General features: G+C 46.1%; 1 protein-coding gene across 2 annotated transcripts in view; it reads left to right on the plus strand.

Moving 5' to 3' along the window:
- Positions 1-25824, plus strand: part of PAPPA (pappalysin 1) — a 227778-nt gene that overhangs the window by 17272 nt on the left and 184682 nt on the right. Inside the window, exon 2 of one of the 2 annotated variants that reach the window (XM_024197842.2) lies at positions 15292-16360. In XM_024197842.2, coding sequence (XP_024053610.1) covers positions 15292-16360 — 1069 coding nt within the window. The remainder of the gene's footprint in view (positions 1-15291; positions 16361-25824) is intronic. The other variant, XM_024197843.2, reaches the window with a different exon arrangement.

Genomic DNA, 25824 nt, shown 5'->3' on the forward strand with positions numbered 1-25824 from the left:
ATGATTACGTCCCTTGATCTGCTGGCAATGTTCCTACTTATACAGCCCAAAATGCCGTTAGCCTTTTTGGCAACAAGGGCACACTGTTGACTCATATCCAACTTCTCGTCCACTGTAGCCCCTAGGTCCTTTTCTGCAGAACTGCTGCTTAGCCACCCGGTCCCTAGTCTGTAGCAGTGCCTGGGATTCTTCCGTCCTAAGTGCAGGACTCTGCACTTGTCCTTGTTGAACCTCATCAGATTTCTTTTGGTCCAATCCTCTCATTTGTCTAGGTCCCTCTGTATCCTGTCCCTACCCTTCAGCGTAGCTACCACTCCTTCTAGTTTAGTGTCATCTGCAAACTTGCTGAGGGTGCAATCCACACCATCCTCCAGATCATTAATGAAGATATTGAACAAAACTGGTTCCAGGACCGACCCTTGGGGCACTCAGCTTGATACCGACTGCCAACTAGACATGGAGCCATTGATCACTACCCATTGAGCCCGATGATCTAGCCAGCTTTCTATCCACCTTACAGTCCATTCATCCAGCCCATGCTTCTTTAACTTGCTGGCAGGAATACTGTGGGAGACTGTATCAAAAGCTTTGCTAGAGTCAAGGAATAACACGTCCACTGCTTTCCCCTCATCCACAGAGCCAGTTATCTCATTATAGAAGGCAATTAGGTAAGTAACACATGACTTGCCCTTGGTGAATCCATGCTGACTGTTCCTGATCACTTTCCTCTCCTCTAAGTGCTTCAAAATTGATTCCTTGAGGACCTGCTCCATGATTTTTCCAGGGACTGAGGTGAGGCTGACTGGCCTGTAGTTTCCCGGATCCTCCTTTTTCCCTTTTTTAAAGATGGGCACTACATTAGCCTTTTTCCAGTCATCCAGGACTTCCCCCGATCGCCATGAGTTTTCAAAGATAATGGGCAATGGCTCTGCAATCACATCCGCCAACTCCTTTAGCACCCTCGTATGCAGTGCTCATCCGGCTTTTCTAAATAGTCCTGAACCACTTCTTTCTCCACAGAGGGCTGGTCACCTCCTACCCATACTATGCTGCCCAGTGCAGTAGCCTGGGAGCTGACCTTGTTCATGAAGACAGAGGCAAAAAAAGCATTGAGTACATTAGCTTTTTCCACATCCTCTGTCACTAGGTTGCCTCCCTCATTCAGTAAGGGGCCCACACTTTCCCTGACCCTCTTCTTGTTGCTAACATACCTGTAGAAACCCTTCTTGTTACTCTTAACATCCCTTGCTAGCTGCAACTCCAAGTGTGATTTGGCCTTCCTGATTTCACTCTTGCATGCCTGAGCAATATTTTTATACTCCTCCCTGGTCATTTGTCCAATCTTCCACTTCTTGTAAGCTTCTTTTTTGTGTTTAAGATCAGCAAGGATTTCACTGTTAAGCCAAGCTGGTCACCTGCCATATTTACTATTCTTTCTACACATCGGGATGGTTTGTTCCTGCAACCTCAATAAGGATTCTTTAAAATACAGCCAGCTCTCCTGGACTCCTTTCCCCCTCATGTTATTCTCCCAGGGGATCCTGCCCATCAGTTCCCTGAGGGAGTCAAAGTCTGCTTTTCTGAAGGCCAGGGTCCGTATTCTGCTGCCCTCCTTTCTTCCTTGTGTCAGGATCCTGAACTCGACCATCTCATGGTCACTGCCTCCCAGGTTAGGCTTCAGAATCCATAATTGTGAAGAATGAGGCAGGGGTAAATTCAGGGTCAGAGCAAAAGTCCGTATTTCAAAGAGAGAAAGATGGAAAGGTGTAACTGAATGTAACTGCACATCATACCATTTTCACCCATTCAAACTCTCTGCTCATGATATATATCTGAATATTGACCTGTAGCATGTCCTGCAGTTTGCCTCATTCATGATCTGCAACAGAACCTCCATCCAAACTGGTACTCTTTCCATCCTCTGTTCTTAATGTTCCATTCACGGGATCCTCACACAGCCTTGCCAGTCCACCATGCTGTGAGTTGTAACACTCCCTACTTTTGCGCAGGCACTGCCTACAATGTCCAGACTACGTGGGCTGCTTTAGTGGTGTTGACCAATTACTAGGGCCCTACCAAATTCATGGTCCATTTTCGTCAATTTCACAGGTCATAGGATTTTAAAAATCATAAATTTCATGATTTCGGATATTTAAATCTGAAATTTCACGGTGTTGTAACTGTAACTCTGAAGGCAGCAGTGCAGAAGTAAGGATGGCATGGTATGGCATTGCTACTCTTACTTCTGTGCTGCTGCTGGCAGGGTGCTGACTTCAGAGGTGGGCACCCGGCCAGCAGCCGTTGTTTTCCAGCCACCCAGCTCTGAAGGCAGTGCAGAAATAAGGGTGGCAATACTACGACCCCCCCCCTACAATAACCTTGCAAACCTCCTCCCACAACCCTCTTTTGGGTCAGGACCCCCAGTTTGAGAAACACTGGTCTCCCCTGTGAAATCTCTATAGTATAGGGTAAAAGCACACAAGAGACCAGCTTTCATGGGGGGAGACCAGATTTCACAGTCCGTGACACGTTTTTCATGGCCATGAATTTGGTAGGGCCCTACTAATAACTGCTAAGGACTAGCCTAGACTGGGGCTGTCAAATTCATTTTCACTTGTGCCCCAAGTAAGGCACAGAATTTAGCTCTCTGGTGGGTAAAAGGTTAAGAATGGGCCCTCTGTGCGTGGGGGAGGGCGGGTGAAGTTAGGGACTCCTCTGACCAGGGCTTTCCTGACCCCACACAGCTGTGTGACAGAGGGTCAGATGGAGTCTCACTCAAACCAGTCAGGCACAGATGGGAACCAGATCTAAGGCGCAGGTAATAATAGGGTCTTTAAGAAAACTCTTTTACAAGCTTAGGACCTTTGAATTTTCCTCCCTTACCAACTTCTACCAAAGCTCCAATGTCTGAGTTCTGCTTTAGGCGGCAATAGTGATTAGTTCTGCCCACCCTGGTGCTTAGCAAATCCTCCCAAATAGCAGAGCAGGATCAGTGTCCCACTATGGCCTCTGGCGCTTTAATCTGTGAAACTTCATGGGCTGATCAGCATCAGGCTATGCTTAATGCTTTCACCGTAGGAGCATAGACCCCTGGACCCTTACCCCCAGACAGGTGAAGAATAGCGGTAAAATGCTGGTCCTGTTGACTTCAGGGAGTCCAGGATTTCACACCAGCAGTGTATCCTTCAAGGAGTGAATCAGAGGTCTCATCACAAAAGCTGCAGCATTAACGCTTTGGGGGCTATTGGGCTAACTCATCAGACATCCTCTGAGAATAAAGAAGCAAATGCAAAAGGGTTTTAAAAAAAACCCTGGTGGTAACCCTTTTGGTGGTCAGCTTCTTTCTGGGTGGTCCGCCTCAGTCTCAGGGCACAACAACAGTCACTGTGGTCTGTACACCGAAGGCTGAAATGACCTGTTGCAGTGACTTCAGCTGAGCTGCAGGCACAAAGAATGGAGCAAAGAGTTAATGATGCTAATTAGCGTCCTGAGATAGATTCCCCAGCTGAGGATGGTTTGGGCCAAATAAGAATCTTTGCCCAAAGATGCAACCAGAAATTGAAGGGTTAAAATAGCGTAAGAAAGTTTGGACAAATTATATTTCCCGCTGCCCAATCAAACACAAGAACTGCCAGAAATCTTCCAAGGAAGCTTGTACTCATAACATTTTTGTCCCAATCTTGGAAACTCATGAGGGCCAGCTACTATGGAGAGGCTTGTGCAAAACCAAACTGATCTTCTGGAGGTTTGGCCATCACTTCCACATCTTGCCCGCTAAGAATTAAAGGTCAGATTTTCAGCAGTAGCCATCACTTTTGCAAGTGTATTTTTCCCCTCTGCAAATATCTGTGCACACATTTTGCATTTGTAATAAATTGTAGACATAACTGTTGGAAGTTAAACATTGAAGTTAAATCAAGTAGTCAAATTACACCTCTACCCCGATATAACGTGACCCGATATAACACGAATTCGGATATAACGCAGTAAAGCAGTGCTCTGGGGGGGCGGGGCTGCGCACTCTGGTGGATCAAAGCACGTTCGATATAACGCGGTAAGATTTTTTGGCTCCCGAGGACAGCGTTATATCGGGGTAGAGGTGTACTTAATTGTGCTCAAAGTTCATAATGTGTGCAAAATTACAGAGTCAGTTATTTGCAGGAGGAAAATTACACCCAAAAATATCAGACTGGATTAATACCAAACTGAAAATCTGGCTCATAAACTACATTCTTCCAGTTAATATATGGAAACTACATCCTATGAAGAACATATACTATAGCAGTTAGATCACTTGAAAGAGGCATTTTTTCTCAGAAGGATGTTTCCTAGAAAGCAGGAGTGTCTCTGTGGTTTGGTGTATGGGTTTGGCGCTCGTGTGTGAAGAGGGGAGAATTTGAGTCACGAAATAATCATGATTAGAAAAGAGCAGGATGCTTTTCAAGAGTGACAGCAGGAAACGGGCACCATCAATCCCATTCTGTCTGCAGAGTGGCTGTTGTGTCCTTCTGTGTGAATCAGACCTAGAAAGTTTTGTTTAAAGTCTGTATATTGCCTCTCTAGCATCTATAGATAGGGGAAAAAATGATGAAAAATAGTATTTAGCTCTAGATTAGGATTGTAGTTTCCCACAGAGGGCCAGAACATCAGATGGTGTAAATCCATTGACTCCAGTGAAGCTACACAGATTTACATCAGTTGATAATCTGACCCACGTAGCCTCACAGTCCAATTACATAACCAGCATGCCCATTTCACATGGAAATGCCCCTAAATTACCAACGAGATTCCAGGTTAACACTGATGTGATTTTTTTTACAGTCTCCCAGCTGGGTGTCCTGGTTAGCACTGATGGAAGAGGTTTTTTTTTTTTTTTTAATGGAGACTTTTTAGCCATCTGTCTGGTCCCCGAAGGAGTGGTTGCAAGGTTGTCCCCTCCCCCTGTCCCCACTTGCCCCCATCCTGATCCTCCCATTTAGTTTAGGAGCTGCTAGTGTTTCCTTCTTTGTTCTTCACCCCCCACCCCCATGCTTCCTTTTGTGCAGTGGTGTAAAAGCCATCCCCTCTGCAGCTGGGAGTAGTAGCCGCTCAGCTGGCTCCAGGGCTGCCCGTGGAGCCCTTGTAAAGGTCAGTTGAAAGGGAGTTCGGAAGAGCAAAACAAGTTCTGTTGCCCCCCTCCCCCACTCTCCACCATGTATTTTGACTGCATCGCAGCCAGACTCACTTGTACACATCCCCACCTTGTTGCTCTGCAGTCTTGGCCAGCAAGAACGCTCTTTCAGGGCAGAATGTCTGGCACTTTTCCTGTTCAGCTACTAGCTTGGCCAGTGCTGCCGCTGATTTGCTTCCCTAGCACATCAGGCACAGAGCTGATTCGGGTGTATGAAATGAAATCGCATTTTGAACTGCCGGTCAGCTGATGGGCGTTGCGTGCACTTGTCCAGTGATAGATATACTCCATAATCCCTCCAGAAGGACGTTTCCTTCGGGGACTCTCTGGCTGTCTGATCAACTTTGAGGTTCCCTGACCTCTCTTGACCCAATTTATGGGCCAACTTTCCATGTTGTCTATAATATAAGCCCAGAAATATCGAGGCCTTTATTATTTAGATTACAGTAGAATTACGATACAGCTTCTGTACAGAGCTTGCTGCCTAGCGTTAGCCCTCGGAATGGAGAAGGAGGTGCCGCTGGGTTAGCATGAACAAAGCTACGTTATTTTCCTATAGACCTTTGAAGGTTAACCAATGTTTCGGTCTAAGACAGAGGGGAGATAAGAGCTGTGGGAGCAGAGATGTTCATGTGTGTGGAGTCTTATGTGTGTGTATGCAAATATTTTTTTAAATCCTTGTGTGTGCCTGGGTGTATATGTCCCTCCATGGGTGTATATGTAAATTGGTTAGTGTGTGCGTGTGATACATCCCTGTGTATATCCCTCTCCTTATTGTGTGTGCTCCTTGCCCGCTTGTGTATGTGTGTATATCTTTGTGTATGTGACTCTGGATATGTATCCCCTTAAAGTCAATGGAGTGTTACTACTGAATTTCTATTGGAGACGATGTGAGGTAAAATAGGAACTGTTGAGATCCTTTGCCCCAAATTCACTCAAATTTGAAATTCAAAAGAAATTTTGAGGTTAGAAAGAGCTGGATATAGACTAGAATGTTTCATTTTTGCAGTGAGACTCTCTGCTCCCTGATTATGACAATGGCTGCAAGCAGAAATGATGAAACCCCAGGAGAAAATCTGTTCTTCCAGCAAAACTGGCTTGTTGGAAACAGGAAGTTCTGGAAGTCCAATAGGAAACCTTCACACTTGATTCCTAGCCAGGTTTTGCTGACCCAGTTAGAAGTTCAGCTAGTTTGGATGAGCATCCAAACTTATGGGTGCTGTACTTGAATTGAGCCAAAGTCATAAATGTTTTGAGAGTTCCTCATCTCATTTTCTATACTTATAGAACAGCAGTCTTTCATAAATATCAAACACAGCTCTGTTATTGGTGGACTAGATCCTGACAGCCTTCCTCTGGTAAGCTCCTATTGGAGTCTTGCCTGAGGAAAACTTGAGGAAAAAACTCAAGATTTAGCCTTATATATTTATTACATGCAAAAAAAAAAGTAGTTAAAACATTATTAAGGTTGTGAAGGCAAGCATGCAAAATTTAGGAAATGCCAGAATTAAGGTTGCCTGTGCAACCTTAACTCTGCCCCCATGTGCATAGGCATTATGATAGTCTTTAATGACATGATCACATACTGTTTCATCTCCACCGGACTTGACCCTCATATTTAGGTAGCACCTCCCATTTTTAAGTTTGCTCAACACTTCCCTTTATAAGACTCTTTTCAGTTGCTTATAACTTTGTCAATTGTTAACCCTTTAGGCAGAAATTTTCCATGGTGGGTGTTTTCTGCTGGGGCTGAATTAATTTTGAGAATTTTAGCCAAAATTATTTAGAATAATAGAAGTATAGAAATGTAGGGCTGGTAGGGACCTCAAGAGGTCACTTAGTCCAGCCACCTGCACTGAGGCAGGACCAAGTAAACCTAGACCGTCCCTGACAGGTGTTCATTCTTGAAAACCTCCAGTGACGGGGATTCTACAACCTCCCTAGATAACCTAGTCCAGCGCTTAACTACCCTTATAGTTAGAAAGGTTTTCCTAATATCTAACCTAAATCTCCCTTACTGCAGATTAAGCTGATTACTTGTGGTCCAATCTTTACTGGAGATGAACAGTTGATCACCATCCTCTTTATAACAGCCCTTAACATATTTGAAGACTGTTATCATGCCCCCCTCCCCCCGCAGTCTTCTTTTCTCAAGAAAAAACATGCTCAGTTTTTGTCTTTCCTCATAAGTCAGGTTTTCTAACACGCTTTATCATTTTTAGCCATTTACATGAATGAGACTAGGGTAAAATAAGTGGATTTGCCCATGTTAAAAATCCCTGAGATGTTTAAAAAAACGTTCCAACTCCTCTGTGCTTTGGAGCAGGAATCTGAAATTTGGTTGGGGGCTGCGAGGTGGAGATAAACTTTGTGTCATGGATGTGGCTTTTGCTGTCCTGTGAGAATCCGCCCAAATGTGGCCTATATCATTTAGGTTTTGTGTAAGTATAGGGAAAAAAATCAAGTCACTACCACAGCAGCTGTTTGGTGTTTATTGATCCATTGTTTCTTTGAGGAATCTGGATCACGAACAGCTACAATTTGTTAACTGAGCACCACTCTCCAGAGATCCTGCAGCAATTGTGAAATGCTTAGGGAGATTTAGGTAAGGAGCCACCCCCAAGCAGTACCCCTTTATAGTGATACTCTAAACAATGAAACCCTTTAAAAAAGAGGTACCCATTAGAGAAATGACGCTGTTAAAGTGCTGACTGGTGTAGTACTGAAGCACACTCTTCTGTGCTGTCAGATCTTGCTGTGCGCTTTGAGTTCTTACTCTTCATAATACAGTCACTTCTCTCTGTCCCTACCCCACCAGATCAGTCTGTAGGAGGTTTATTGTCACAATGAGGCTCAGTAACGTATCGCTCACCTTGTTGGGGCTCCAAGGTCCAGGCCAGTAGCTGCTCTGTTCCAACATAAATGATTTAGTTATCACAAAGCCAGGACTTTTATAAAGTTCATAACTAATCGGCCACTGCAAATGTCTGTTTCTCATATTTAGGCGTGCTGTTCATGCCTCCCCACTCTGATACTACACGGCATCATGTCAAGCATATGGGGCAATCTAAACATAAAGCAGCACAAGGAAAATTCGCCTAAAGCTAGTGCCTGCTGGCAGATATTGTAAAGACCTCAATATCGCAGAGAACCAAGGACCAAATCCTCAGCTGGTATGAATTGGCCTAGCTCCATTGAAGTCACCACGTATGCCAGCAGTAGACCTGGCCACTTGTGTAAAAAATGAACGTATATAAAGATAGAGTTGTCTGTCTGTCCTGGACCGAAATCAAATCCTATAGCATGGTTTGTGCGGTGAATGGCAAGTATGCGATCTGAATTCAGCGAGGCAGGCAGCAACAGAAAAATAAGTACTTGTTCCTGGCCTGATCAATAAGCTGCCACCTGGGCAATTCTTAGGTGCTTTGCTTGAGCCAGTACTTGCCCCTGGGAGTACCCCAGAGGCTGCTCGGCAGCATCGGAAATGGTATAGATGGAGTTGTTTTCTTAAGTACCTTGGAGTTTGAATTATTTAACTGTTCTGGAGGAAAGTGTGTGGAGGCCGGGAGGGAAGGGAGAGATTATTTCTTCGCTTCATAAAAGAATATTGGGTTCAACATTGTACCGTGAAATATCCAATGCAGAACTCGAGAAGCTGCTCCAGTGGATCTTCCCTGACTTATCCAATAGCATGGAGCATGGGGATACTTAACCCAAATCTGTCTGTTTTAATTATTTTCCTCTGGACAGATAAAAGCTTTCTATAGGTTCCTGTAGAATATTTGCTCTGTCAAGCATTCCTCTGTGGCTTTGATACTAAACGATTAAAGCATGCTAGGGGGAAAAAACCAGCCCCAACCTTTAGCTCCCTCTTCTTGGGCCCCTGACTGCAGCTTTGATTGTTGACCTAAATTCCCCTTTCATAACGGAGTCCTGTCACCTCTGGTTGTATTCTCCCAGCAAAGCAGGCATGGCCAACTTCCAGAAGTGCAAGGTATTATTCCCTCCCCGCCCACTTCTTTTCAAGGCTGCTGTGGACTCTACAGCACACCTGGTGGGTTCAAAGTCAGCCCCCCCCCCGCCCCAAAAAATGCCATCACAAGCTCCCATCCCCCGTTGCTCAGTAAAGGGAGAAACCTGCTTTGAAGTAAAGATTTCAAACCTTAGCTAGTTCACCGGCTGGGTTGGTTACCAGGAAGTTGTTGGTAGCAAGACACAAGAAATAGTGCTGAAGTGATGGAAGGAGGCCTGGAGTTTGTGATTGATAATTTGAAAATGGATTGCAGCAGTTTGCACAGGTTACTTTCACTCCTTTTCTAGTGAACACTGCCCACTGAGAATGCTGCTTATAACTTTGGCACGGAGAGCTTCTAGCTGTGTGTCCCAGCCTCTCTGTAGCCGTTCCTGATGACCATCTGCTCCAGCCTCAGCATCTTGTGCTTGGTAACAGCACTGCCTCATAGAATCATAGGGTTAGAAGGGACCACAAGGGTCATCTAGTCTAAGCCCTGCCAAGATGCAGGATTTGTTGTGTCTAAACCATCCAAGGCAGACTGTTCCCCCAGTGACCTTTCTTACAAAAGTTCAGCAACCGACGTCTTATATTATATGCACAGTGCAAAATTCTCCCCTGTGCAAAGGCCCCACACAAAGATAATGCACCATTTCTGTCCCTTAAAACAAAGTGGGACTTAAGTGGTGTATAGGCCTTGTGCATGGCCTCCTGGCAGGGGTCAATTATGGTGAGCAGAGGTATACTGTAGCAATCATGGGTAAGGCTCCAAACATCAAGAGTTTGGCTTAAAAACCATGAGATTTTTAAAAAAAATAGACTTCTGGTTATTTTTATTTGCTTGCTGGGTTTTGAGTCATTAGGGTTTATATTTTCAAGCTTTCTTCTGCAAGCACAAGGGCTAAAACTTACTTTTTTCTTCATAAATGAAAGCTGAGATTCTGATCTAATCCCCTGACCCCAAGAGCTGGGGCTTTGAGAAAGTAACAGATATCATGAGACTTGTGAGTTGGCAACACTGGCAGTGCTCATCTCAACTAAAGTGCTATCCATCCCTTTCTAACAACTCAAGGCTGGCAAAAGTGAGGTAGAACTGCAGTGTGAAAATTGTGCACCTTTTTTGGGTGGGGGAAGGAGAGGCATTGGTTTTATCTCACACCATTTCATGGCTGAGAAACTTTGCTTTTCAAGACGTGTTTGTCAAATTCTGGTATTGCATTAAATCATCTGCAGCATCATTGGCCTGATTTTCCTGTACTCTGAGGCCCCTTTATGCCACTCTTGAAGGGACTTTAAAGTGGGTGAAAATCTACTGTACCAGAGCAATGGGAAGGGGCCTTAGTGGCTCTTTGTCCTGTATTTGTACAGTGCCTGGCACAGTGGGGTTGTGGTCCATGTCTGGATCTCCTAGGCTCAACCACAATACAAATAATTAATAATAGTAACAATAAGAGTATAAATTATGTGAAAGTTGATCATCTGAACTACATTTATAAAATTTAAATTTCAGTCATTTTGCTCAAAAACAGGCTTGATTTTGGGGATGCAAAGGGGCGCTTTTTGCTCAAAATGCTTTAAATTATTTCTAAGCAATAACTCATGCAGATGGACTCATTTTACAAAATCAAATAAACTGTGAAAACTCCAGATTTTGAAGTTTTCTGCATGTCTGTCAATTATTTTCACATGTCCCTATTCCAGAGCTCTTTCCTTTGTTGTTATTAGTGGGAGTGATAAATATTTATATTTTGATAGAGCTCATAGACCCCAATTGGGATTGGGGCCTCATTATGTTGGGCATTGGACAAACACAGAAAAAGAGACCGTCCTCTACCTGAAAAGATGTATAAACTGAAGATACAAGCAGATGGAGGTAGGGGATGTGGATGTAACATACAAACAGATGGATGTTGTGAAAGATTGGCACAGTTTTGTTAGTTACAGCTATTGTAGGGTTTCTCTCTCCTTTCCCCTGTTTTCCCTCTCCCTTAAAAATAAACCGCACACAGATATTCTGTACTTCCATAAAGCTAGTCTGTCTTGGAATGGAACAGGTCCACTCTACCCTTGTAGCTGTGGTTGGATACCTGCAATGGTAAATGCTTGCGAAAGGAATATTGCATGAGAGATATGGTCATTTGGGTTGACTGATTGGCCCTTGCCCTAAACCAGAGAACATAAGGAATCAGAATATTAAACTGTTCCATCTGAGCAGCATTCACACAGGCTGGTTCATTGGTGTCCCCATTGTCACTACTTATGTGTCCTCTGTTGGCTATAAATGTTGAATTGATAGCAGCTGTTTGAGCCAAACTCAAGCCACATTGCATCACATCAGAGTTAATCGCACAAAGGAAGGAGAAGGTTTGCGACGTTTCTGTAGTATTCCTGCAGCAGCTCCATCTGTTCCACTGAGGTCAGTTGCTAGCCCCATGCAGCGCCTAAGAGGATGGCTTATTATGGTCAAGAAGAGACCATTCTAATTTTCCTCTCAAATCGCCCTCATTTTGAGGGACATCACTCATCTGAGATCCAAAGTTGCTAGGATTTGATATCCCTGCACTTTAGTTAGTGAAAATTTTCTATTTCAGAAATAAAAACCAAGGCTACAGAAACAGACATTTACACTAAATCCCACAGCATTTTAAGGTTTCTGTGTGAATGTTTTTTTGTGCTCCAGTTTTCAGCCTTGGCAGATATGGAGACTGTATTGTTATGTGCAACTTCTTAACTGTTCCTCTAGCAATTGCCCATAAAAGTCTGTATCTTACTATCAGAAAGGTGTGTCTTGCACCTCTCTAACCCCCAGGTGTCCCCCCGGTCTGGGAGGGGCTCTTTCCATACCAATACGCACCTCGGGGCTCCCTCTATCCCAGACTGGAGATTCTAGATTTCTAGTCCCAAGAACTTCTCCTTATGTGGATGAAACTTGTCTTTCCAATGTCCCCCTCATTTACTACAATATTACTTACCCAACACCATTACATGGTACTTCCATTGGTACATTTCACTTAGTACATTAAAAGAAAGTGCAGAAGAGAGGGCACATCTGAAAATGAATGTGTGTGTGTGTGTGTGTGTGTGTGTGTGTATACACGCGCGTGTGCTCACACACACACATATATATAGTAAAGAAATAAAGCAAGCTGGGACCCCTGACACCAAAACATCATTGGCAGCTTTGAATTTGATAATATTCATTTCCTGGGTAAACATTCACCTTAGCCTGACTGGAAAATGTCATTTTTAAACCTACTTGTTTTCCTTCTCCCTTCTCTCTCCCTCCCTCTCTCTCCCTCTCATGATCAGAAGTGGCAGTATAAGCTTGAAGCTGGTCTTGTAAAGGTTTTGAACTGAGTGCGCCCTACAGATGAATAAACACATTACCTTCCTAACCCTGGGATCTCTCTTCCAAAGGAAACAGGAAAAGGGGGAGCTTAGAGCCCCTGGCAAAATAACAGTGTGCAGAAAAAAGGCCTGTTTAAAAATTTTCAACCTTCCCATCAGAGGATTTGGGGGGGGGGGGGCAGGGAAAAGGTGGGTGACAGAAGTGGGGGGAGGGAAAAATACAGTGAATGCTCCCGTAACCTTTGCTCTGTTGATATTAGACAAGACCACGCTGTTAATGAGTGATTGTTAACAGATGGCTGTTGAGCAACTTGTTCAGAGTCAGAAGCAAAAGACGTCGTTTGGTGGTGGTGGTGCTGGGAGGGTTAGGGTGCAGAGGTGAGGTAGAGGGATATTTAGTCTTTTCATGGAGATAGAGCTGTCAAAGATTTATGATTTCCAGTTAGGCCTTTTGGTGGCAGAGGGTGGGAAAGAGATTGTTTTTATGCATTAGGGCTAGAATGCCATTTGGTACTGAGGTCCTTAGTTTTTTTCAGTCAAGGTGTCTACTATTAAGAGCTGAGAGGAGGAAACCTGTATTCCTTTATCTCCCTCTGTCCCTGTATCCGACACTGGGAAAGGGCTTTCCCTAAGATGGGGTGGGCCAGGGTTCTGAGATGGCATTGAGCATATGCTCTCGCAGGTGCTTGACTGCCTGGTCCTTGTTCACCTGCTCAAGGTCCATGTGTGGGGTGGGAAAGGAATTTTCTCCCAGGTCAGATTGTCAGTGAGCTTGGTTGTTTTTTTACACCTTCCTCTTCAATGTGTGGGTGCATGCCACTTGCCAGGATTATTCGAGTCTATCTCACTGAGTTATTTCCCTGCCATTGTGGGGGCCTTGGGGGCACTGGTGCACCTCGGTCCCTCCTATTCTCTGCCTGTGGCACATCATAGTCGCATCTCCTGTGGGTTGTAATACTTTGGTCTCATTTCCCTTGTTGGGTTTAGTGTGAGTGACTGGGTGGTGTTGGTGGCAGGTGACATACAGGAGATCAAACTAGATGATCTGGTGGTCCCTTCTGTCCTTAAACTCTGTGACTCTGTGAGTGTGACTAAGACCTCTAACCACCAGAGTGCTCTCTCTCCCACCCTGGGAAGTGATTTTCTCCATACCTCTATTCCCCCCACCACTCCCTGTAACCCTGGGTGGGGGACTGCTTCAGTCCTCTAACTTCTAGAGCAGAGGTGGGCAAACTTTTTGGCCTGAGGGCCACATTGGGGTTCCAAAACTGTATGGAGGGCTGGGTAGTGAAGGCTGTGCCTCCCCAAACAGCCTGGCCCGTGCCCCCTATCCAGCCCCTCCCACTTCCCGCCCCCTGACTGCCCCCCTCAGAACCCGCAACCCATCCAACCCCCCCCCCGCTCCTTGTCCCCTGACCACCGCCTCCCGGGACCCCCGCCCCTAACCGCCCCCCCGGGATCCCACCACCTATCCAACCCTCCCTGTTCCCTGTCCACGTCCACTGACCGCCCCCCCAAACCTCCGCCCCATCCAACTGCCCCCTGCTTCCTGTCCTCTGACTGCCCCCCGGAACTCCCTGCCTCTTATCCAACCCCCCCGCTCCCCGCCCCCTTACCATGCGGCTCAGAGCACCAGGACTGGCAGCCTCACCGCCCGGCCGGAGCCAGCCACGCCGCCGCACAGTCTAGAGCACCGGGACAGGCCTGCGGCTCTCGCATCCATGCTGCCTGGCAAGAGCTTGCAGCCCCACCACCCAGAGCGCTGGCAGCATGGCGAGCTGAGGCTGTGGGAGAGGGGGGACAGCAGAGGAGGGGCCGGGGGCTAGCCTCCCCGGTCGGGAGTTCACGGGTCGGGCAGGAGGGTCCTGCGGGCTGCCGTTTGCCCACCTCTGTTCTAGGGCATGCTTTCTCTTTTCATTCCTTCCTCCCTTCCATTTCCCTTATATATTTAAATTGAGCTATTTGGACACACAGTGAACCAGAGAGCACTTTGCATGTAGGTGAGTAGAAGCATGGATATGTAGTGTATGAGAGAGATCATTAGTATCGGTTCTGTTGTGGTGCAGTAAATGGATACACATCTTTGGATGTGGGGGGGATCTGGAATACAACTTGTTCATCAGATTCAATATAAGTGTGTATATGTTTCTCTCGCCAGTTTTCATTGACTGGGATTTTAAAAGGAGCCTGTGGAAGTTAGGCACCCAAATCAATCTCAGTAGGATTTGGTCATTTAGCCCTTAGGTTCCTATGGAAATCCCATCCATTTAGCATTTCTCCTGCTGTATTAGGATTGGATCTCATATTCATTTCTCCTGCTAAACTTTGCATACAGAGGATGTTCCTCCTGGTTTCAAGGGGAGAACAGACTGGGGGCAGGGGAGGCAGAGAGGGAGAGAGAATTAGCAATCAAGGACATTTCATGAGACTCTACGTGGTTTAAACCAATGAGGTCAAATTTATGGCTCAAATGAAGTTAATGAGACTACACAGACCAGCTCTCCACTGCTGTGAAATTACAAAACAGTTCTGGTCTTTGGCCAGGGCATGGGGGTCCCATTCACACTGCATGCCTCTGACAGTCCTTGACCTTTGACGCTAAATTCTCTTGTATGGCCACCCGGCCACCAGATGGTTTAACACCCCTGGTCTACCCCAACCCTCTTAATACCTCTATATTATTAATGTCAAGAAAAGTAAATACATTAAATAATCTGTTATCACCCTTATTTATTCCTATTTCTTTTTTGGGGGCCCATAGGATTATATGACAAATGTTCTTACACCTCCCGTGACCGAGGATGGGTCCTGGGGATTAAGACCGTCAGTGACCAGGGGAATAGAGACCCCCGCTATTTCTTCTCGCTGAGGACGGACCGTGCTCGCAAAGTCACCACCATTGCCACTCATCGCAGCTATCTTCCCAACCAGTGGGTGCATCTGGCTGCCACATACGATGGGCACTTGATGAAACTCTATGTGAATGGAGCCCAGGTGGCCACGAGTGGGGAGCAAGTGGGCAAGATCTTCAGCCTTCTGACCTTGAAGTGTAAAGTGCTCATGATTGGAGGAAATGCCCTGAATCAGAACTATCGGGGTTACATAGAACACTTCAATCTCTGGAGGACAGCCCGGTCCCAGAAGGAGATCTTGTTTGACATGGGCCAGGTGATTCATGAACTAGACACCCCTCTACCTCAGCTAGTTCTTCAGGAGAGTTTACTGAATGTGAAAAACACCTGGTCTCCCATGAAGGATGGCAGCAGTCCTCAGATCGAATTCAACTATCACCATGGCTACTTGTTGGATACCAGTCTGGAGCCTCCTCTTTGTGGGCAGACAGTCTGCGACAACATGGAGGTGATCACCAGCTACAACAAGCTCCCCCGCTTCCGCCGCAACAAGGTGGTGCGCTACCGAGTGGTGAACCTCTATGACGACGCGTACCAGAACCCCACCGTCAGCCGGCAGCAGATCGAGTTCCAGCACCAGCAGCTGAATGAGGCCTTCAGCCGCTACAACATCACTTGGGAGCTGGAAGTGCTGGACGTGAGGAACTCATCCCTCCGCCGCCGCCTCATCCTGGCCAACTGCGACATCAGCAAGATCGGAGATGAGAACTGTGACCCCGAGTGCAACCACACGCTGACTGGGTACGATGGAGGGGACTGCCGGCACGTGCGTCACGCCCTGTTCCACAAGAAGAAGCAGAATGGCGTGTGCGACATGGATTGTAACTATGAGAGGTACAACTTTGATGGTGGGGAATGCTGTAACCCGGAGATAACTGATGTAACCAAGACATGTTTTGAACCAGATTCTCCTTACAGGTAGGCAACTTCTTAAACAAATGAGGTATTTATAATAATACCTGTGAACATCAGACTAATGGCAGTCCTGCCAGCTGTCCATTCCTCCATATTTATTGCTTCTCTTGTATTTTGTCGTGTGTGTGTGTGTGTGTGTGTGTGTGTGTGTGTGTGTGTAATTGGCGCACACCTGTCTCAGCACAAGTCCTCAGACCTGCCTTGCCACTGATTCCAAATTTACCCTCTCACTACAGAAGATCAGATTGTCAAAGATTCAAACGGCCAACTTAGGGAAATCCACAAGCTGTAGGTTATCAGCTGTATGTTAGAGTGCTGAATAGCTGATTTTAGCCACAAGCCCTCAGAGTGTGGGAGTCAAAACCATAGGAAGGTCGCATTTGGTGAGGGAAGAGGCTCTGAGGTGAAAGCAATTTAAATACTTTTAGGCAGACCTCAGTATACTGGGACTTCTTTAAAGGGTAGACAGTTTATTCAGGGCCCTTTAATGTTATGTCAATGCAGCTTTCTTTGTGCACGCATAGGGAGGGAATGTCATTAAGCGGTTATAGAGAGATGGGGACTGAGTATGGGGGCAGGGGATGGATCACTTGATGATTACCTGTTCTTTTCATTTGCTCTGAAGCATCTGGCATTGGCCACTGTCAGAAGACAGGATACTGGGGTAGATGGACCATTGGTCTGACCCAGTATGGCCGTTCTTATGTTCTTATGAGTATCAGGACTTCTAGCTTTTGTTATGAGCTTTGTGTCTTCGAGCAAGTAACTTAACTGCCTCAGTTTACACAACTGAAAAATGGCAAAAGTACCCCTTCTCTTCCTGACAGGGGAGCTGTGTGGGCTAATTACATAAAATTCATAAAGCAGTCTGAGATCCTTGGATGAAAGGGTCTACATGTCTATATAAATGTAATTTTTTATTTTGTATCGGTGTCTCAATCTCAAATCACTTGCACTGGTTTGACACCAGTTTAACTCCAGTGACTTCAGTGGAGTTTCTCCTGATTTACACCAGCATATGTGAGAGTAGAATCAGACCCTTGTACATTAAAAAAAAAAAAAACTCACCCTATGGTTTAAAGTCATTATGGTCTGTCTTAAAACTACATCAAATAGAAGGTAAGGGTGAAATTCTGTCCTTCGCACACATTGTTATGGCTTAGAGTTGCAGCTTATAGGGTTATGGGGGGGGGGGGGCGGGAATCACACAGTGCTCAGAACATCCTGTGTTACCAGCCACCGCAGAGCAGATTAAGAAGGAAAATGTCAGCTGAGAGAGAATTCCCTACATTGTGTTGGTTCAAGCCATCTCAATATTTTTAGCAGAGAGAAGTTTTAAAAGGACACTGTCAGCTCAGTTTGGGCTCCAAATTTACAAAACATCTGAGAAATGCTTCTTCGATTTTGTTTATATAGTTCCAATGGATCTTTTCAAAAATAAACAAATAAATATTCCTTTGCAGCTCCGCTCAAACACTACATCCTTGTGATAGTGCAGGAGAGTCAGACAGTGAAATGGATTAAATACCAATTATAAAAAAAGGAAACTGACCAATCTACTTTCATTGTCCAGTCAGAGAAAAATGCAGCTAAACAAACACCATCAGTAGAGAAGTGTAAATTGGATTTTTTTTTAATCTTCAGTTTTCATAACCCATGGCTTTAGTAATAACATAGCTAAAATATATTTTTAAATGTGGTTTTTAATCTGACAGTGCCCTTTTAACATTTTTACTGAATCCAACATAACAAACATGCACAAACCTTTTAAATACAATCAAACAAGAAAAGCCTGACTCGGTTTCTTCATCTGTAAAATAGGGATAAAGATACTTAACTCTTTTGTAAATTACTTTGAGATCAACTAATGCAAAGTACTATATAAAAGCTGGGTATTATTATTATGTATTATTTAACTTAAAATCACATGACATATTTAAGACTGTTCCTTAACATTCAGAAACTTTCAGGGCCAAATTTTCCAAACTGCCTGCCCGAAGTTGTGCACAAAAAATGTGCATGTGGAAGTTCAAGTAAGTCAAATGTCATTTGCAAAATATGCAGTTCCATGGACAAAACAGGCATTTCTACACACTGTTTTTTTCATGTGCAACTGTTTATTCTTCTTCGGGTACCTCTGTGCGTTGTCATTTGTGGATTTGATGCCCCCTGGCATGGTGCTCACGGAACATCTACCAAAGTTGTGGCCTTTGCAGCTGTATGAGAGCCCCCTAGTGACTTCGGAGTCCCAGTGTATTTAAGAGCGTGCAGCCCCCAGCTGCCCAAGGTCCTTCTCCTCCACAGCGATAAGCACTAGGAACCTCCTTATGTTGGATCTTCTTAGCAGATGCACATAGCCCCCCCACAACTGAGAAACACAATCGTTTAGCTTAGATCATCAAAAAGAGAGAAAACAGAATGTGGCCTAGGCACTGCCTTGAGGTTGCAACAGCCTCATTGATGGGCAGCCGCGCGGCTAAGAAGGTCTTTGAGAAACCTCACCTGTGTAAATGTCTCTCCAGAATCCAATGTGAGAGTTGGTTGTGTCCAGGAAAGGCTCACGCCTCATCACAGCGCTCCACCTGTTAGGCATTCTCGCTCTGACTGCATCAAAACCAACCATTTGGGGTTCCAGGCATACTTGATCACTGAGACTTTTGTAGTACAGGCCTCGGCATCAGGGGTTCAGGCTAACAATACAATTGGCAATAAGCCACCCTGGCACTGAAGCCCTCGTCAATGGAATGGGTGAAGCCTCAACCCCCATGGTACTCCCTTTGAGAAAGGGTCCATCACCACTGCTCCAAAGTCAGAGATTCAGTCAGGACTGACCGTACCCATTCTGCCCCCACGCCTACCACTTTGGGCACCACGTATGGCACCATGTATGTATGTTTCTGAGTCCTCAGTCCCTCTGCTGGAGGCCTCATCACCTGTCGCTGAGGACATCTCTTTATCCGCTGCATGACTCCTGTCAAAGCTCAGCATCACCTAAGACGCTGAGGAAAGGGAAACAGAACTCTGACTCCTCGGAGGGCTCCCAGGAGAAAAGGAAACGGTGCCAGTCACATGATGATTCCTCGGCAGTGTGTCGAGAGGAGGTCTCAGCTTCTTAGTCTTCCTCAGCAGCATAGGGTCTCCACATTTTGCTGATTTATATTCCCTACCCAACCTCAATATCGCCTATACTGGACAGTCCGCTGCCATATAGGATCCTAGCACCCCCAGCAGAGGCACCAACTTCCCTAGATCCCAGGGGGTGCTTGACCACTGCTCCACCTCAGGCCCCGTCCCCACTCCACCCGTTCCTCAAAGTCTCCACCCCTGCCCCACCTCTTCCTGCCCCTGCCCCGCCCCTTCCTGCCTCATTCCACCCCTCCCCCACCTCTTCCTGCCCCTGCTCCTCCCCCTATCCCCCAGCACCTCCTGCATGCCACTGAACAGCTCCTTTCAGTCCCCCCTGGGAGGAGACTGAGCCAGCTCCTTTCATCCTTCTACCTAAGGGATATTCCGTGATTGGTCCTCTCAGACTTGATGCATTCATTCCATGACCCCTTAGAATTGTTATGTCCCATGTTGCAAGAAGTGCTGAGGGTGGTAATACAAATAATAATAGTAATAGACATCGCTCAGCCTGAACCAACAAGGCTGCTCTGGCACTGGCCTCCAACTCTGCTACAGGCTCCTTGGGTTCTCCTTTGGCAGGGTCCTCGAATCCTTCAACACTGCCCTTTCAGTGACTGGCCCTGCTGCAGCTCTCATGTCACTGGCTCCCCATCCTTCCCTTCCGGCACTGACACAGACTCCTAGGTGCCATCTTTATGAGTTACCAGGAGTACTCGACCCCCGCTACGCCCCAGGCCCTGCCCCCACTCCACCCCTTCCCCCAAGCCCATACGCCCACCCCGCCTCTTCCCACCCCCACTCTGCCCCGTTCCGCCCCCTCCCCTGAGCGCACACCACCCTCGCTCTTCCCCTCGCTCCTCCTCCCCCAGCACATCCTGCATGCCGCTAAACAGCTGATCTGCGGCAGGTGGGAGGCGCCGGCTGGGATGGGGAGGAGCTGATCCGCGGGACTGCCGGTGGGTGCTGAGCACCCACTATATTTTTTCCGCAGGTGCTCCAGCCCTGGAGCACCCACGAAGTTGGCGCCTAACTACAGACTTCTCCACCAAAGAGCCAACACTCCACAGCACCTGCAGATAGCAGTGGAGACAATGACAGAGGACTCCTTTATGATGATGACAACATACAAATGGGGAGTGTCCCAAGGGATGGCGTATCACCAGATGACAATACTGCTCCCTTAGAGGTGACCCCTCTGAGCAAGTTTCATCAGTTCCAGGACCTGCTGACCAGAATAGCTTATACGCTACAAGTGGACTCTGGTGCCATACCAACTGAAGCATCCGTCCTTCTCTTTGATGTTCTGCAAGGGAAACCAAATGATAGGATATCACTACCCCTACACAGGTATTTGATTGACCCAGCCAAGAAAATCTGCCTGACACAGTCTTCTTCTCCAACAGTTTCACGACAAGGGGACAGGATGTTCCCCGTCCCATCACAATACTTCATGTATTTTGTTCAGCATCCACTCACTGGTTTAACTCATTGGTTCTTGCTGCGGCCCTGGAAGAGTCAAGAGATGCCGAATCCACCCACTCTGCCCTTAGAGACAGGAAAGGTGCACTTGACAGGCAGACATATTTCTCGGATCTTTGGATGTGCACATCATTAGTTACCAGGCAGTGACAGCACGCTACCAGTATGACTTCTGGGAAACCATAACTCCTATCTTTCAGCAAAGGATCTGGCTGCTGAATAAAAATCATAGTACATCACCAGGGATCCTAATTTTCCGTGATAAAAAAACCAAAATTATCTGATTAAAAACAAATAAAAATTCATGTTTCTCCACGATTAAAATGAAACACTGAAGTTTAGGTTCCCTAGCCACAATATATATAGCTATCAGTTTAACGCAATGTTTTTCATAGATTCATAGATTCTAGGACTGGAAGGGACCTCGAGAGGTCATTGAGTCCAGTCCCCTGCCCGCATATATTGATATATAGAACCCCATTTATCTGAGCCTCCATTATCTGGCTTTCTGTATTAACCGAACCACCAGCTGCTTGGGGCTGACAGAGCTCCGCCGCTGTCTGCTCCAGGCGGCTGGTGGTTCAGTTAATACTGAGAGCAGGATAATGGAGGCTCAGATAAACGGGGTTTTACTATATATATATTTTTTCACAAGATGTAAAATGAAAGATTCTCTGTACAAATGCAAATTCTGTGGGTTTTTTCCACGTTTTCCCATGGCAAACAGATTTCTAGAATCCCTGCACATCACACCCTGCATGTGGCATATGGTGTATCAGATTCTTGTGCTAGAACAATGGCTACCAGAATCACTGTTTGCAGGTACTTAGAGCTTTGCCCATCAGGCCTCATCGCAGAATCTCATGGACAGATGAAAATCTTCCCCTTGATGGCAAAAGTCTTTTCAGTGAAAAGGCAGGTGAAACTCAAAGCCACCAGAGTGACTGCAAGCTCTCTTGGACTCATACACTTCACTGCCATTTTAGGTGGAAAGCCATGATGTGCAACAGATACCACAGACCTGGCTTGTCAGCGTCCATTCATACTTATGCACAGTACTGAAAGTGCCAGCAGCCCTCCCATTCTGCCAAACAGCAAAGACAAGAATGAGCCATCCAAGGTCTGTAAAACAGCCTGCTCCATCAGCCTGGAGGTTGCAAGTTTAATATCAACGTCAAGAGTCAGGTTCCAGTGTTCTGCATATCCTACCCTTTGTCTACTGCCTCTTCCATCTCTCCCTCTGTAGACCATATTGTTGCTGTATAATGGAGTAGATTGTGGCTACTCGATAGAGTTCCTTTCCATTGGACTCCCTCCCTATTCTCTGTCTTACCCCTCCTCAGGGACACTTCTCACACTGCAACTCTATAGGGAGAAATCAATTAATTCTTGGAAAGGGCTCCATAGAGGAAGTACCTCAAAAACTGAAGGAAAGGGGCTTCTATTCAAGTTACTTCCTGACTCTCAAAAAAGGACAATCTCTGTCCAGCCCTAAACTAAAGGGACTGAACAAGCACCTTAAAATCTTCAAGTTTGGGACATTTTCCTTGTGGAGCATGGCTCCCCCCCATATCCCAGGGAGACTGGTATGCAACTCTTGACCTCAAAGATCCTTACGTTGACATAGTCATCAGGCAGTCACCCAAAAATATCTGAGATTCCGCCTACAGAATCAGCATCTAAAATGCAGAATTCATCCCCATTGGCTTATCATCTGCACTTAGGGTGTTTATAAAATGTCATGTGTTTCTGTATCTGGTGGCTGATATTTATAGGTGTACTATTGAACTCAACTGTAGGAAGCACCTCCCTACTAGAGGAGTGATTCCTCCGTACATGCAAGACCTGCAGACTCTGAAACAACGTTCATACATAAGGGTTTGCTTGACCCTGCTAAGGAAATCTTCCTAGCACAGTCTACTTCGCCAGCAGTTGCACTCATAGCTTCTTCCACGTGTCATCTGTCATGGGAAACTTCATAGGAGATCTCTGCAACACTGGCTAATTTGAATGCACACACTCCAAATGTGGACAGCTTCAAGATCAATGGGCTATCCCAGCAGAGCTGTTAAAGAATCTTTTGTGATGGGAGGAGACAGTGAAAAGCAGGAATTTCATTCCGTCCTTCAGTTCCAACAGCTGTAGTCACTGTGGACCTCTCCAGCCATGGCTGGGTTGTCCACATTCAACTCCGGGTCTGTACAGTCAGCAGGGATCCAGACTATCCCTCAGTATTCTTGAACTCTGAGTGACACATTGGGCATTGCAATCCTTCCTGCCTTCCCTCTTGGTGAACACAGTACAGATACTAACTGACAACGCCACCACAAGGCATGATGTAAACAAACCAGGTGGAGCTCATTCCCCCATGTTGTGTCAGGAAGCGGTAAAGTTTTGGGTGCAGTGCATTCCCCATAGATTACGCCGAATAGCTCTGCGGCTGCCAGGAGTGGAGAATTCTCAAGCAGACTGAACCAAGACCAACATAAATGGTTACTGAAGAACTCAGGGACTCAGCACCTTTCTGCAAATGGTGAACTCCCTCAATAGATGTGTTTTCCACCAAGGAGAGCACCAAGAGTCATCGCTTCTGCTCCAGATCTAGCAGAGACAAAGAATTTCTAACAGATTGGAGCAGGGACTTTCTGTATGCTTTCCCACCCATACCGCTACTATTCGGAATAATACACAAGACCCAAACAGGGTGAAAGCTCTTCTGGTTGCACCAGGGTGGCCCAGACAACATTGATATGCCAACCTATTACAATTATTTCAAACTCCACTGTATCACCTGCCCTTATCCCTGGATCTCTTATCCCAGGCAGATGGGAGAATTCTCCACCCAGATCTACAGTCCCTATGCCTGGCAGCCTAGATGATAGACTTCCAAAGGGGCCTGACCTCTCTTGTTCTTGTAAGAGTAAATCAAGGAAACCTGAAGTCATAAAATATTATAGACAAAAGTGGAAACATTTCACCTTGAGGGTAGGTAATAGGTGACTTGGTCTAGAGCCTCCTCCCCCCATTTCTGCAAGTCTGTGTTATTTGCTACACTTAAAGGAAACTGACTTATCTGTGGCATCCCTGAAGGTTATTTAGTTGCAATTTCAGCAAAGTGCCAGCCTGTACATAAGTCTCCCACGCTACAGTTAACTGATTCTATACAACCTATTACAACACATTAGTGCCATGATTTCTGTAGGGTTTGGTTTTGTGTGTTAGAAGGCTTTTTTGGGGGGAGGGGGGTTGTTTGTTTGTATTATTTGAATTATTTTGAATGTTAACATTCTTTAAAGACTTTGCCAACACCTTTCCCTCGGCAGAGGACTCTGCTACCATGTGGGATTCATATTTAGTATTTGCGAAGCTCATGGAGTCTCCATTCAAGCCCTTTGAAGACCACAAGTGGGTTACAAAACCGCATTCCTTACAGCCAGGCCCCTTTGGAAGTCTATGGCACTAACGTGTTAGCAAACCATCGCGCCGTTCACGCCAGGTGTGTGCTGCGTTTCTTTCCCCCGGCACACAGTGGCACCAGAACCAGGGGAGGGCACAGCTGTGACAGGCTGGCTGGTTCTTTTCAAGGAACTTTCCTCCCCAGGCTGGGAAAATGAAGACGGTCAGGTCTCAGTGGTTAATTTCAGGAAGAGGCCTAAGGAGAGATTCCAGGCAGAAAGGCCCAGGAGTGGGGACAAGAGGGCTGCAGAGAGCAAGAAGGTTCCTGCAGGAGACCCCAAGATGCCATGAGAGAAAAGATTCCAGCTGAAGTAAGACTGGGAGTGACTTGCCAAGGCAGGGAAGGATCTGGACAGGAAGGTCTGGGAGGGGCTTGATGAAGAGTGCGGAAAGATGACTATATAAACTGTAAAATGAGAACCTTTCCCTGGGGCTTTGAGGACTTTATTTTGGAACTGTTTATGATACTAAACCAGCCCAAGCCAGGGTGTTGTTGGGTATGAGAAGAATCTCTGTGAAATTTCTGAGGAGAGGGAAACAGAGGCAGGGATGCTGCAGGGCTACCCCATGCCACAAGGGGGCTCTCTGGAAGCAGCCACCCCATTACCACAACTATCCTTCACTGTTGCCCCCACCCCTTCAGGTACAACCTGCGCTGCGTGCCCAGCTAAAGAATCTGGCCCCCTGTGTGTACAACAGAAGCACCGCTTTTGAGAAAATGCCCTTTAAGAGCTTTTTACTCTAGTAATAAAAATATAAAATAGATCAGAAGACCTGCTCGAAAAGGTAGGGGCTCAGAAACAATGGCTGGGCGTCGGCTGCAGTCTAACATGCACAAACAGAAATATATGACATCAGATATTGAGCATCATGGTCCTTCCACAGGTATTACATTCTGTGGAGGAAGCACATATTTATTAGTTGAGATCATCTTTAAAGTGCATGTGATGTCTCCCCAATAGGCCATATGGCATGATAGCACCCACTGAAATGCCTATCAAAAAATCTGGAAGTGCTTTTTGATGCATTTGACAGTAATGGCTCCTTTAATGCTATCATGACGGCCTGTGACTCAAAGCCTCGTCACAAGTCTTTAAGGGCTGTTACGAGATGGCATGATCCCTGTGCAGCGCAGGGCTGTTGCAGTGTTTATAACACGTGCTTATTACAGATGTATTATAAAAATAATTTATGATGCTTGTAACAGTCACTGTAGAGCCGGATCTAGTGAGAAGTGCGATGTTTAGGATCCAGTCCCACTGCTGTGGGATGGTCACACCTGAAATAGAGACGAACCTTGTCATTAGCATTTCAGTTTGCTCAGTGTACCAAGAGATGCATGAGAGGATGCACCTCGTAGATTCATAGGGCTCATATAGGGCTGCACAAAATTCAGAATTCTTGTT

This window comes from Terrapene carolina, unplaced genomic scaffold (genome assembly GCF_002925995.2).
Source record: "Terrapene carolina triunguis isolate 2854851 unplaced genomic scaffold, T_m_triunguis-2.0 Scaffold238, whole genome shotgun sequence".
NCBI lineage: Eukaryota > Metazoa > Chordata > Testudines > Emydidae > Terrapene > Terrapene triunguis.